Here is a 15494-nt window from a genome sequence, read left to right as displayed (position 1 = left end):
GTGAAATTGTCTTTTACCTGAGAATTTTTTAGACAGACTAACCTGCGGATTATTCTATCTTTTGAACCATAATGCAACTAGTAAAAAAAAAAAGGTAAAGAAATCTAAAGCAAAGAACTTATGGCAGATGGTGAGGAAATGGCAAAATCCCATAGAACCATGGTAAATAAGAGATAAAAATTTAACTCACTTTTCAGAGTGCAAATGCATGATTATAACAAAATTTTGTCCATTTTCTTTGAATTTACATCAGATTCATATACCTGGCTATCAGATAATTTGCTACAGAAATTGTCTCTTCTGTTACTGTTTGAACCTTCTTTATATGTTTCGTTTACTGCAAAACAGTACCCTTGACTTGAAAGAAAATTTAACTATGCTAGTTAGTTTTATAAGTATTCTCCCTGAATTAATGAAAGAAAACCAGAAAGAAGAACAGAGCGTGTAGACCTGCCATCTTCTATGATGCTACTGGAATAATTAGGGAAGAATTTTGGGTCTGCTAATTTTAGGCGGTATTCTGGAGAACATTGTTCAACCTAATACAACAATTTAGCTGAAAAAAAACAGTGACATAATTGACAAAATTGCATAAAAATTGCAGTGCTTTAGAGTGAGCTATATTAAAGCATGACTCATCACTCAGCACATAAGAAGTCACAGAAGTACGTCACACCCAGCAGTGCAGTTGCAGTGCAGTAAAGTGGGGATGCAGCCAAAGAAGAAATTTTAAAACAGCAATCTTTTGTTAAAAAGTGAAGGAGCAGGGGAATTGATGGAAAGTATGACTAATTTTTTTTTTTTTTTACTTTAATGAATTAAACAGTGACAAGGAATACTTGTACAATTGCAATTAAGATTTACAGCCTTTCTAGAAAAATATTTAATACATGTTACTCTTTGAACTTCACACATTCTCTGGTAATACGTGTAATAGTTTGCTTTATTGAGGAAGGAGAATGATTCCACTCCTCAGCTGGGGAAAAGATTGCTGAAGTAAAAAAGCAATGATGGAATTTTCTGAGATAATTACATTTTTTCATTAGAATACTTTATCAATTATCTTTTTGAAAGAAAAGCTGTACAGTGTAACACTCAAGCATAAAACACTAAACTTCCCATGAAACATTTTGAATTACCTTCTGCAATAGCACTCACTTGAAAATAATACTATTAAAAGCTGCAGTATCTGAAAATCTTTCTCTTGAATAAGCCTTATTTGTTATGCAAAAGATACGTATGAATTTTATCAATTTCTTATCTATTAATACTTTCCTTGACAATAAACTGAGTCCCAGCTAAAGATATTATTCTTTACCAAGATTATACATCATTAGAAAAGTTATAATGATAAACTTTTTCTATTAAAAAATGTGGTGGTTTGTACTTACCAGGTGTAAAATTATACCGAGCAGAAAACCCAATAGATTCCAGTTCAGCATCAGCAAAAAATTTAATCCACAGGAATCTGCCACTGGATTTTATCATAGGTGGATTTTGCTGTCCACAGAAACGTCCAAGGATTGGGGAAAAGCCAAAAGGTCCATCTCGTACTTCAATGTGGTCAAATTTACACTCCCAAGAGGGCTCTATGGAATATTTTTCATCAAAATGTAGTTCAATGCATTGTCTAGGAGCAGCTAGAGACAAAAACAAAATTATCTTATTATTTTCTAACCCAAGACCCTTCAAAACTAAAGCAAAACTGAAGAAAATCAAATGCATCAATTTTCTATGCATCTTAAAATTTTGTTTGAAAACTTGTTTGAAAATTAGAACATCTATAATTTTTTTAGAGTTCACTCTGTCAGGTTATTTGTCTATTGTTCTCTTTTTAAAAAAAGTACTCTTGACAGCAGTGCTTATTAAAGCTAAGAGAGATATCTGTGATGAACAGAAAAACATAGCCAAGAACAATTTCTTCAAACGTAAAATGTTTCTAAGAAACTTTATATATTTAGAAAAATATTTTTTCTCTTTTATTTGGGGGAGGGCCATTAATCAGAATACTTTTTTATACCTAGTAGTGACAAAGATGATGAAGAAAAGGCTGATCAGAACTGTGCTGCAGTAAGGACAGATAATGTTCCTATATGTATTGCAGTCAATGACAAATTAGGCTGTAATGACAGACTCAGAATTACTTCTCATTGGAAACATAGGAACAAACGCAGTGAATTCCCACTTAAGAAAGAACTAGATAAGGATGATAATTGAAGAGCAAATGATACACTGAAAAATCTTGAAGGAACTTCACAGTAGTCACTTAAATAGACATTTTTTTTAAAAAATCCATCTTTAATGATAGGTACTAAGTTTAGAGATAGTCGGCATGATCTCTAAATGAAACATTTCCCAGCATCTCCTGTATAAAACAAAACAAAACAAAAAAAGTAACTGGTAGAAATATTGCATTTTCTTAAAAGGAGGGAAAAAATAATGGTTTGATCTATATATTTTATCAGAGTCAACTTCCTAAAGCTTCACTGTTTTCTACACTTAATTCCAGCCACAGCAAAAACTGTGCCTTCCATCTAGAGCATGGTGCATTGGAGCCTTTTGCTGACAAAGCCTTCTGCTAAGACAAGGATTTGTTGTGTCATTGCCTGCTGTGCATCCCATGGGATCATGTCCTACACTTTACACATATCAAAAGAGGTTTGTATTACCATGAGCTTTGCCAGAGTTACCATTCCTTTAACACGAAAATATGCAAGATCAAACTCCATGCCGAGTTAACTGCTTAGCATGGAAACTGCTCCATTCCAGGACTCAGTATCTCTACACTTCTTTCCGCAAGAGTAATAAGAAAACTGTCAGTGTGACCAGAACAAATATCTTTTTTGGATTCTGAAACATTTTAAGATAAAGCTTCTGGTATGAACTCTTGACTCATATAAGAGAGACTAATTAAAATTAACTGGGTAAGAAGATATCAGGTAAATTTTGAAATAAGAGCACATAGATCACTTTTACAACCATTTCATGTAAATAAATACAGTCTCATGTTATAAGAAGCATTTAAGAAGTTAATAAAACACCTTATTTGAAAAGAAAGATTATATTAACAGCTTTACTTACAATGTTAATATAATTGGATGATTGATATTTATTGAAACATTTAATTCAACATAAGAAAGAAACCTTTTCTATTGTTCTCAATTTGAAGAAATTCACATTCAGGGAAATATTCACTATTGACTTGCCAATATTTATTCCAATTTACAGGACATTTGTGATCTTTATGCCCATACAAATTCAAAACAAAAGTCTGACTTTTACATATAATTGCACCAAATTCACCGTCTGTGGAAAAGAAACCACTTTGAAAGTACAAAAAAATTACAAAAGTAAAGTCAGATAGTAAGACTTGTAAAAGAGAACATAAGGATGTTATCCTTTGTGAGGTTTGAAGACCAAAGTAAATATTTTTAGATTATAGTAAAAGATTAAATACATGGAAGACATCATCAATTAATTTTATTCAGGTGTTCCTATCCTTGAATATACACTTTTATAAAAAATTATTGATTTAAACTCAACTAAGCAATACTAGGACAGAAGAGAGCAATCAACAACTTTCAATCTGGTATCATATTCTGCATGGTCTTATTCAATGAAAGGAAATTTGTTGAGAACTGTTCATCATTCACCTAAGTATTACAGTCAGGTATCAGAAATTATCCTGACAACACTTTAGGTAATCTTAAGAAGGCTCATCATGGCTTGAAAATCTTACACATTCATGACTCCAATGTTATGCCATTAACCTGCCTAGGGCTTTATTATAATGTTTTAATCTCACAAACTAGATATGAAGATCTATTCTCCTACTACTGTTAGTGACGTACGGCAGCACAGCATAGTGTATGGCTGCTGCTCTTCCCACAGCCACAAAGTGGTTGGTTCAAAACAGGCTTATGCCATTATCATAACTTATTTTTTCCTTAAAAACTTTCTTTTCTGCTGCCTTATTTCATACAAAGAAGAGGGTTACAAGTGCTGGCCCACAGTTAAATCCTTAACAGGTCTTCTCTGTATCCAAGACTCATGTAACATGTTAAAAATGGCCCCCTCAGAGTTCAGTCATTTACGTGATTTTTAATCTCAAAAAGGAGCCCTAGAGCCAACTATAGCCTTGGTATAGGAGTCTCTAAAGTAAAAGAAAAGTCTGTGGATAAAAGAAAATCAGACCTACAGAGTTACACAGGAGAGCTATTGACTGGCTGAATGGATGACCTGAGAAAAAGCAAAATTTCCACAACAATAATCTCCATGTGGCTTTCTGAATCTCATGTTGCCAACCAGTTTTATGACCAAAATATTGCTACAGTTCACCTATTCTGCTTTTATTTATTTTTCAACAAAGTCAAGATGAGGCTTTTCCTAGTGAAGCTCAGATCTTGCTAGAGGATCAGAGAGAATCACATCAGCTCAAGGAGAGCTCAAGAGTTTCCACTTTTCCCTGAAGGTCCCGTGAGTAGATGCTACTTCACTTTAAGAATGGAGCATTGAATATTTATTAGCAGTACTTGTCCACTGCAGATAAAGCAAGGCTGGGGATTGAGTGAGCACTGGACCACTGCCTGTTCACACTCCTAAGTGTAAAGTCATGTTCTGGCTTCATTTTGGCCATGCCAGCAGGAACACTTCATATTTCTGTAACCGTGTGCAACTCCAGGGTTCAACACATGCATCCATGACCTTTCCAAGAGGTGCTTTTAAACGAACCTCTGTTTTTCATCTTGTGCTTCGTATTTAGTAAATGGTTAAATGTTTTGTTTGCAATAATCTACATAAGACACAAAATTAATCAAAACTCCCTAGATATGACCATAAAGAATGAAAACACAAACTTGAAATTCTCAATTTTAAGTTCCTTTTAGCAAAAATGGTATAATTTCACACTTACACTCTGGCTTTAAGGGGTTTCTTTTCTAAATGCAAGGTAGTACAAGCAGCTATTGTTTGAATACACATCTTGTGCCACTACTATTGCAATAAAGTGTGTGTAAATGAGGTCCCAGCAAAACTTACAGAAATAAACTGGGAACAAGACCAGAATAGTCACTAATAATAATTAGTGTATACCTGCAGAAAAATAAAACAAAAAGTCCAGAATATTCAAATCTTCCAGACTGGATTGACATCTGGCTATCTAATCAGAAAAGGAGGAACGGAGTGTTTATTTCTGGTATCTTAATTCACAGGTAAAGCCCATTCACATCCTCAGAACTTCTTCAGTGGCAAATGAAATACATTGACTAATATATTGTCTAATAAAATGTCTTGATTTCAAATCTCACAACTTCCAAATTTAAGTTTCCAATATCTTTTCTTAAAAAAAAAATTTAGTACCATGGAAAAGCCCACTTAATGCTTGCATGTCTTGCCATATTTTTCATCTAATTCTCTTACACAAGCGCTGTTTTGAGATTTTATATCCAATGAGAAAAAATCGAGTCATTGGGTTCCAGCTTGCAGTAGAACAGTTGCAGCAAAACTACACAATTAAGGTTTTAATTCTGGTCAGTCTCTAAGTCTGTGTAGTGACAGCTGAAGTTAAGTGAAAAAATCTGTTTCAATTTGCCACACTGCATGGGAATGAGAAACAACTCAACACCTACTTCCATCTCTGTGAGCTGTTACCCTACTAATAGTTTCAATAATCCTCATTCCTTCTGGTTATCCTGCTATTATTGAAAAGAAAAACACATTTCTCTTCCTTTGAAAAGAGGGCTCTTTCATAGTTTTGATGAAAATTTTTTGAGCACAAAAATCACTGTGAATTAAAAAAGGGCTTTGAGCACAGGTTTTTCATTCAGTGATAACATGACAGTGTTCTAACACCTGTGAAATATCATGAAAGAGTTTAATTGTCTTTTGTGAGAACATGAGACCTTCAAGAGCGATAACTCTATATGTTCACAAACATGTAAAGTGGAAGATATATTTTATATCTCCATAAAGTAATTTTAGTCCATAACTATATTTATAAATATGTATTTAATTATTAAAAGCAGAAGAGTGGTGAAAATTTTGTAGGTATTTCACTTAGAGAATTGCTAAATAAATTCTTAAGTTACTGTATTTATAGTATGACTATCCCACTCCCCAAACACTTTAATACAATAAAAGCCTTTGCTCCTACAAAATCTCCTGTGCAAATTTCCTTTTGTAGCACACATGCCAAATGTTTTGCAGTCTGGCAAAAGCTATTGCTGTCACTGCTGTGATTGTTCTGGGCAGCTGTGAATTTTGTCAGGTTAGAATCATGAATATGCAAACTAAGGGTGAAATTTGGCCAATTTTTCTCAGCTCATTTTCCATGTTATTTATATGCCAAATAAGATTGAAAGAAAAAAGAAAGACCACAAAAAAAAATTCTCATTGCATTTTGAAAGGCAGATGAGATTCATCAGAAGCTCCTTGGGGAGATGTATCCCCCTCCTCCAAGCCCCACTTGTGTCACTCCTCTATAGCATAACTATTTTTGTAGAGAGTCCATGATTTCTAGATGACTTAAAGGATTTCTTTTAGAAAGGCATTCTACCAGGACTTTAAAATTCCTAATTGTCCTAAGAGTTCATTTTCATTACTACTAAAACAGAATCGGAAAAAAATAAAATAAAATAAAAAAAATGAGAATTATCTAAGAAACTTGCAACTGTTTGATTTGCTTATGTCTTTGACTGCTAGGGTAGAAGCATCTGCATTCAGAAATCCCCTCTCTTTCAGAAATTCACAGTCTATGATCATGGCAACTTTTGGAGCTCCTTTACTTCATCAAAGTAATTTTGACATTATAAAAGGCCTGTATACATATAAGTAGAGCTACAATATGTAGGGGGGAAAAATTAGATGAATTTCAACTGTTTATAGCCTGAAGTCTTCAGTAAAGACACTAGGAATTGTGTTTGAATTTCCCCTCAGACTATGTTTGATAGGAAATAAATGAAGGAATTAAGGCATGCAGCCAGTAAAGACTCCAGCCTTATATATGATTCATATATGTATTTATACTCACACCATACAGATTTCATTATGGCATATACAGTCCTGGTATGCTGAATTCCCTGGGACATACAACAGGGAGATAGTGATGGGGGGATGATACTATAGACCATATCAATAGTCTCCCTAGTTTGGCATTCAAAAGGATTCAGAAGCTGTTAAAACATATTGAGATTTCATTAATAAATATGAAAATAAAAAGCATATAGAGATGTTTCTGTCTGACTCTAAAATATTTATTTCCTCCATTAGTCAGGTATATGCACAAAATCATGTAGCATGTTATCTGATTTCAAAGACATTGCTAAAACGTCTTTGAATTAATTCTAAAAAATACTGCAACTAGAATTTGTATTTTTTAAAATCCTTTAATATCCATATATTATGACAATGAATTTTACAGAATACAAAAGATTTGGGGAAAAGTTGATACTTGCTATACTTCTTTATCATTTTCTGCCATTTCATATGTTGCAAAAAAGAATAAGTATGGACAAATAATTTATTCTGACTGCAAAAAAGTTTTTGTTGACTTTCAGTAGTTCTTTTTGCCTTTTATTTTTAAAGCTGCCACATTTTAAAATATTAATGCTCAGATATCTTCCTACATCTCTGCTTATTTTTTGTGACTTTTCCAGACAGACATGAGTATTCTTGATTTTTTTAGAAGACAGGAATAGACATGGGGAGATCAAAGCTGAAAATTATGTACAATGCCTATACTCATTGTGGGTTTTAAATGACCAGCTGCAATCCAAACTGTTGATTAGGTTGGATGGAGAAGAAGAAAATACCTGTACCATAAAAGAATTGTGTTCAACTGGATTTTACAAGACTGAATTTTCCAATAAATTATAACAAGATGTGTGTTGAGTTTACTCTTTTCCCGATACATTGCTCTAAACTTGTTAGTGTGGAATTTCATCTTCGTCATAGAAGTTGGTTGATTAAATATTTTCTTCTTAAATTGTTCTTAGGCATTTCCATTTTTAGGTATTTTAAATCACATTATTTCAACAGTGTATTTTGCATCTTTCAGCATACTAACTATATTTCTATAAGTATTTAATTACTATAATAAAGATAAAAATATTTAAAATATTGGACTTTCAAACACCTTCTTATTGCGAGGAAGAATATCTCATAACCTAAGGTATAGGACTAAATTTTACAAAAATTCTGGGTTATTTTCTACATCATTTCACTTTAATGATAAAACATCCTGTGTTTCAGATCTTTGAAGATAAAACAGGCTTGCTTCTTCCCAGTCTCACAGAGGTGTTAGATAATTTGATCAACACATGCAAAAAGACACAGATCTAGCAACATACGTTTTGAACCTATACATTTATCTTTTTCAAAAAAAAAAAAAAATTAATATTTTAAACCAATTACCTATGATGTAATTTAAATATTTACCATATGTCTGCTTAAATTTCAGACATGGACAGGCTAACGTAAATTTTATTTTAAGAGGTTGTTTGGCTACATTATTTATAATCACGTCTTCTGACTTCAGTCAAGGTATCTAGCACCAAAGTGGAATTCAGTCATTTTGTTGTGACTTTTGACTTTCTAAAAGTACAGAGTGTGTGTTGGTCTAGAATAGCTATTTCAATTTAAATCAGCAATGTGTCTTAGGAAACATAACTTGGTACTACCTGCATCTTTTGTAAAACAATTATTTATGTAATTCCTCACTCCATCATTAATTAATTAATAATTCTCTAAATTAAGCATAGATAGAAGACCATCATTGCTTTATTCTACATGCATTCACAACTCATGAAAGAAACTTTTTGATTCCAGGGACTTACTATACAGTAACTGACCCATATTTTCTGAGCTCTGAAAGGATCTAATCTCTATTACTTTCCACAGATTCATTATTTGAACAATCTCTCCAATATCCACTAAGGATGTTATACTGAGACTAATGAAAACACATCATGTATTTGTAATACACCTTAAGCCTTTCCTACATCACTTCCATGCCTGCAATTGTATACTCTATAAAAACTAACTTTTAGAGCTGTTTTGTACTAATGTTTATTCTTTTCTAGTTTTATTTTGTAGTTTGCATTTTCTAATTTTCATTTCTTATGAACAACTAGATGGAAAATAATTTTAGCACTCACTATATAGATATTTTCTGTATGACTTCTTTTACTGCACTGTGCCTAGCTAAACTTGTCATCCCTGGTTCAGTTATGATAAATTCAAAATGTCTGCATGAAAGTCAAAAGCATTTTTGTTTCCTTTGTTCACTTTTACTACTCATTTTAAAATATCCTTTCTTCTATCACATAATTTCTGTCACAGCATTATAGGTTCTATTCATTTTCTAAATATCCTGAAATAAATGTTACTGTTTATTACTGAGTCGTGTCTACTTACCACCTTAACTAATTTATGAGTCACATCAAGGTAGATATCAAGAGATTCTCTAAATCTTTTGTCTTGAAAAGGTTTATTACCATGACTTTACCTACTCTTCATATATAATAAAACCTATTCTTTTGAATACAGCTGATGGTAAAATATAAAGATTCTTCTTTCAGTCACCTTCTATAATGTAGACACACTCTCTGTCCGGAGGATACTTGTTGGGGTAATTTGGAGAAGTGAAGATGCCTCCTTCTGCATATTTTGTCCAAGTTCCACACTGCACTGGTCTCTGTCCTTCGGAAGTAGTTTGCTTTTCTGTGAAATGATGAAATTAGGCATTATATAGATAGCTCACAAATGATTATGTCCATGTGACACTTGGAACTCTCTAACAGGATAAATACAACAGCCTCTTTTCTGTCAGTGGCCTCAAACTTTTCTCTGTTGAGCCTGAGTATGATTATTGATCTAGGGAAAAAGAAAGATGTTTTTAGGGGTACAAACATATAATTCTTACTCAAAACATTTTTTTTTCAAAGCAGAGGGGAGATTTGGATGCCTAGGGGAAAATAAATTTGCATTGCTTTTAAAATAATAACCTTCTAGGGAAAGCACATGCTTGAGAATTTAAAAGCATGTATTTCCCACTCATGCATCTCAAAAAGCTCAAGCATGTGCTCTATCAGCAAGCCTCATGCCATAATACAGGAATATATCAGTCACGAAATCAAGAAAATAGCCCAGAGAATTATGATTTTATATAGAAATTGTTTTAAATCTGCAGCGTATTTAGTCTGTATTCACTGGACATAGGTAAACAGAATTCCTGGAATCTGGTTCATAGATTATTTTTATCTCATTGTTTGGAGTAAAATAAATGAATAGCTCTGAGGCCAGAAATCACAGCCCAGAACTTTCCTTCACCTAAGTGAATCATCAGAGAGCAAACCTGCTTGTCTGCTTTCTTCCAAGCCCTGAACACCTTGCATTTCTTTCTGCTTTCTGGCAGAGAGACTGGAGTCAGAGTTTTGGGCCAGTTCAAGCTGAAGAAAATCAGGGAACCCTTCCTGAGCATCTTGCTTTGGCAAGTAGGCTTAAATGAGATAGAATCTTCAGAAGGAAACATATCTTGGCTGCTGTTAAAAAGAAAGATGGTAGGTTCTAGTCTGGTGTTGCTCTGAATGAGATATCTAATAGCCAAAGGACTGTCCCATATAATTTAAGAGTAAAGGTGTTTGAGGCTCTCTCTTAGGATCAATGAAAAAAAAAAAAAGGAGCACCTTCCAAGGATGATGTTAACAGTCTGAGAGCTGAATTACACTCTGCAAGCATTTGTTTTTCACCCCGGTCTGTACCCAGGCAGAGTATGACATGGAGCCTAATTTCCCACAATGAATTCCTGCAGGGACTGTGCATTCAGACACAGGTTCAGACCCACACTGCGCTTAGCAGCATGCCCTGCTAGGCTCTCCTCACACTGAGCATCCAAGGCTTTCAAGAATCTCTCTCTATACTCCCCCTGCACAAATGCACCTATGATACCAAATTTCAGGTTCTTCATTATACTTCAACAGAAAAAAGGTTTTAAGTGTAGGTAGCTGAGTGCCAGGGACTTCCCAATTTGAAAGTAGGAGTATTTTATAGTCTTTAGTTAGAGTCAGGCTGAGCCTGATGAGGACCCCTGGGTTTTTTGTGTATATGCAGGCACGTGGATACTCCAAACAAAGGGACAAGGGGCAAACACTGGAAGTAAATGAGCTACTAAAAATTTCAAAAACTAAACTAAAACTCAAATCCATGTTTTCGTCTCTAATAAATTGTCTGACAAAAATGTCTGAAGTTTACATACCTGTTCCTTTTTTGGTTGCCCCAGACAAGTGTAGGATGATTAGACTTGCTACAACTGAAAGAGAAATATGTATTAAATACCATAGAGTGATAGTTTCTGCAATCAAATTACTTGTACTCATATAACTCACAAGAATACAAATAAAATAGCATTACTGTAAAGAAGTTTCATGTTTACTTGCATCTTTTAATTGCACATATTGTGTGAACAAGTTTCTTTGTGGCCTGTTCTTGTAAGTACTTATCTTTGCAAATGTATGCAAATAAAGCCCAGGTCTTTTGGGTTTAAAACAAAATCCAAAGGCACTGATGTTCTCATCCTGTTTTTTCCTTTTTCTTTAATATTAGAGAAAAACATTTTTTACCAATACTTATTTATATAATAATGGCTTGTGTCAGCAATAGAAAAGTGGCTGCTTTTAACAAAGAGGAACTAAATTTCAGTGCCACTCTATATACTGATGTCTCTCACTATGGCATAATAAAATTTGAAAATAAGTACTGGGAGTAGGAAAGAAGTGAGGGGTTGGGTTCTTCACATCCATCAAAGCATTTGCAAATCTCTAGTGAAGTAAATTATTGTCTGTTCTTAACAATCTCATTAATCTATCTTGAATTGTCAAGAGGGTGTTGTTTTTTGCTGCAGTGAAACTGCAGCCCATTTTACAAACAGGTATCTACTGTCTCCAATCGTGATAGGACAACTAAGCCTCTTGGAAACAAATGCAACCTTCCTGAAATGGACTTTGACCGGGAGATAATTACTGGGTTTCTCAGAATTTCCAGATAAAACAGTTTGATGAGAAAAGGCTAAGAGGCAAACCCTGAGTAAAGTCATAATGAGGCTAATTTGGAAGATCAAAGTGACTAGCTAGCTACCTGATGAAGAAATCACACACTGATTTTCTTGTCGTCATTCATGTCTTTGGCTATCAGAAAAAGTGGAATAGCAAGAGCAAAAGAGAATAGATCCATCGGTTCTTGGAGTGCTTAAGGCTTTGCCCCATCTGCTTTGGCATTAGGCCCGAACACAGTGCCCAGGCTGCACTGACCTTAAGGTGGAAATGAAGTTGTGTGCTTATTCAGAACATTTTGGATCAATCAGCTACCATTTTGTTGATGACTATGATGAGGAACTAATCAATTAATAAAAGTAATTGAATGGCACACTCTCTTTTTATTTTCCCCAAGAGACACCAAAAGCCACCATGGGCTAGCAACATCCCTTTCCAAGATGGTGCTTTCAACATTTTCACCTTTTTTTTTATTACAATTTGTCTGTAATTTTTACCCCAAAGGAAGCCCGTCTCCTTATTTCCAGTATTCTGATGACATTGAGATCCCAATTTCTATGTCTTTGGCCTTTACTGTGTGACAGAGGGTTGGAGGCATGGATGATGGCTACCTTATTAAGCAGGGTAAGATTAAAATTCTGGGAAAATGAAGGCTTGGCAGCAAATTCACTATTTCTTGGTCAGGCTCAGAGCCCCTAGAGACGGATGTTGGCAGCACTGATAGTTAAAACTCTTGTGTGTCATGAGCATTCAATGAGAACACTACACTTTCTGCTTCAATCTGAATGCTGCCTAGCCATTCATGCCCTTACTCTCCTCAGGGATGAATTCTGGAAATAAAAACTGGCTGGGACTCTGCCTGCCGACTGTGTCAAAATCCGAAGGCAAGGCAGGAGTCACCCCTCTACTGAGTTGCTCTTGTACTTTAGCTGTGTTTCATGCAGATCACAATGCGTCTATGCCTGTAATTTTCACCAGCCTACACCTATTTTCTCCATAGTGTAAAGTGGATCGATGTTCAAATATGGAATCAGCTGCCAGTATTCCTTCTGCCCACAAACTTGTGGAAGCTAGAATAGGATGCACGATAACCAAACAAACTCCATTTGTTTGGCAGTTAGGTCATTAATAAAAATTCTTATCTGATTCTTACAGGTTCATTTTAAGCATCTTTATCTATTAGGTCTCCTGTCATTTTCTATATGGAAAAAGTGGACTTCAGAGAAGTAAAGAGTTGGTCCAAGTCACAGATATATTATTAGCAAGACGACAAAAAAACCCACTGGTCTTTCCAGTTCCAGCTGTAACTGCTAGAAAAGTGGTTTCCAAAAGCACAGAGCTATATTTATGTGTCATTATATCAGTATTTTTTTATTAATAAGCAGTCAAAATAATATTGATAATACAGTCTAAGAGACAAGAAGAGACAAGAAACTAAGTGTTTTGGAATTTTGGTTTTATTTTGGATGTCTAATATTTGGATAGATAAAATGAAACACTTCTCCTATATTGGGGGGGGAGGAAAGATAAAGACTTGCTTTAGTGTTATTAAGGGCAGCACCAAAATATGCATGTTACCAGAAAGTAATTAAAATTGTGGTCTTCTTGGGAAAAGCCAACACAAATACAAAACAGAAGACAAGCCAGACCATTTTATTCTATGATCCCTCCGCACAAATACAGACCCATGATACTCAATTTCCTTTTTCCTTCTCAAACCACAGAAAAGAACAGTGCTTTTCAGAGAGGGGAAGAAACAAGACCCCAAAGAGACCAACTACGGAATCTTCACTCATTTAAAACTGTCACTTGGGAAGTGTTGGCAGCATAGCAACAATATTGTGATTGTCTCGGTTTGGGAATCATTTTAAAGTTTCCACAAAATTTTCTTGTTGCATTCTCACTGTCTTGCTCCCCCCCCTTTTCCCTCCTAATCACAGGTGTAATTATAACCGTGCTTTCTAGTGCCACTCTGATTACGCATCTTTTTTGGATCTGTGCATTTTTTCATTACGACCTGTACATTAAGTGATTTATCTCTTGGCCAGGCTTTTAGGAGGCTGTGATTTGGCACAGATGTGGTTTAGCCTGGCGAAGAGTTGTTGGACCAGCAATACCTGGCCATAGCGCTACTGCACAGGTGCGGGCGCAGGGAGAAGAGCTGGGAGGAACTGTGGCCAGCCAAGCCCTTTCAGAACAGCGGACCCTCCGCAAAACAGAGGCGGGAGAGGGGGTCCCGCCGCGCACCTTGAGGCCCCTAAGGTCTTGGAAGAGTAGGTGACATATTTCGGTGCCTCCTTGCTAATCCTGGTGGATTTCAGCCGAAGGCGCCGCCCCCGCCCCGCAGCTCCCCGGGATCCGTGCCCGGTGTGGCCGCCCCCGCCCCGGCCGCGGCTCCCGGCGCTGCCCCGCGCCCCCTCACCCTCGGCGGCCAGCCCTGTTCGACCCGCGGCCGGGGCCCCACGGCACAGCCGCGGACGGCGGGGGCAGCTCCCCTCCGCTCTCTCCCGGCGCGGCAAAAGCCACCAGGCGAGTCGCGCCCCGGTGAAAGCCTCCAGCCCCCGGGACCGTGCCCCGCAGCCCGCCCCACGGAGCTGGCGGACACCGGCTCCCTCCCCTCCGGTGCACCGCAGCGTGGTGGGGGAGAGGATGCGGTGTGCGTGGGGGGAGCTCTCCCCCACGCCGCGGGAGCCTGGGCGTCCCGTTGCGCCAGGTGTGGAGGCAGCGGAGGGCAGGAGCCCGTACGCGGCGGCGGAGCTCGGTCGGGGGTGGGAAGGGGGAGATGGATACTCACTGTGAAGGAAGCTGCGCCCATGGGTCATGTCTGTTCCTTACACAAGGGGCTTCGGTCTCCACTAATTCCATTTAGATACGGGAGGACTTCCAGTGGCGGGGAGAGGATGGAAGTAGGAAAAGAAGAAGAAAAAAAAAAAAAGGAAAAAAGAAAAAAAAATTCCGAAGCCCACACACAGCAGAGCGGAGCAGCCCTTCCTCTCCTTCGCTCTCCCTCACCGCCTTCAAATGATCACCGCCGGCTCAATCCCATCACACCCGAGCGATCACCAGCACCGCCACGAGCGGTGCATCGCGGCGGCGGCGGGCAAGGCGGCGGCGGCCCGCGCATCCAGGTGCCGGCGGGCGGCGGCGGAGCGAGCCGAGCCCCTAGTCACCAGTTTCATACAGAACCAAAAGCAGATCGAAGCATTTCCTGCAGGACTCCGAGCCCAGCGACTTCCAGCCCTTCGGCTTCTTTTGATGCATTGAAGAAGGGATTAATGGGTCCGTCATCAGCTCCCTGTGCTTGCTCCTCTGAAGGGGTGGGGGCGGGCGGGAGGGAACCCAAAGAGGAGGGGTGGGGTAGAGAAAGATTTACCAAATAGGGGATTTAGTCATATTCGTGTGCAACGAGAACCTTATTAGAGAAGAAATCCTTTAAAATCGAATAAATCC

The 15494-nt window shown here is 37.2% G+C and overlaps 1 protein-coding gene across 1 annotated transcript in view; it reads right to left on the bottom strand.

Moving 5' to 3' along the window:
- NETO1 (neuropilin and tolloid like 1) overlaps nt 1-15261 on the bottom strand; it is a 61184-nt gene extending 45923 nt beyond the window's left edge. The window contains exons 1-4 of the mRNA XM_062500747.1: nt 14839-15261; nt 11252-11305; nt 9580-9717; nt 1392-1640 (exon numbers count right to left, since the gene is read on the bottom strand). Coding sequence (XP_062356731.1) covers nt 1392-1640; nt 9580-9717; nt 11252-11305; nt 14839-14866 — 469 coding nt within the window. The 5' untranslated portion in view covers nt 14867-15261. The remainder of the gene's footprint in view (nt 1-1391; nt 1641-9579; nt 9718-11251; nt 11306-14838) is intronic.
- Between the last annotated feature and the right edge of the window lie 233 nt (nt 15262-15494).

Source organism: Cinclus cinclus, chromosome 1 (assembly GCF_963662255.1).
Source record: "Cinclus cinclus chromosome 1, bCinCin1.1, whole genome shotgun sequence".
Classification (NCBI taxonomy): Eukaryota; Metazoa; Chordata; class Aves; order Passeriformes; family Cinclidae; genus Cinclus; species Cinclus cinclus.
The sequence above is the reverse complement of the archived record's forward strand: the minus strand, read 5'-3'. Positions and strand labels throughout refer to the sequence as shown.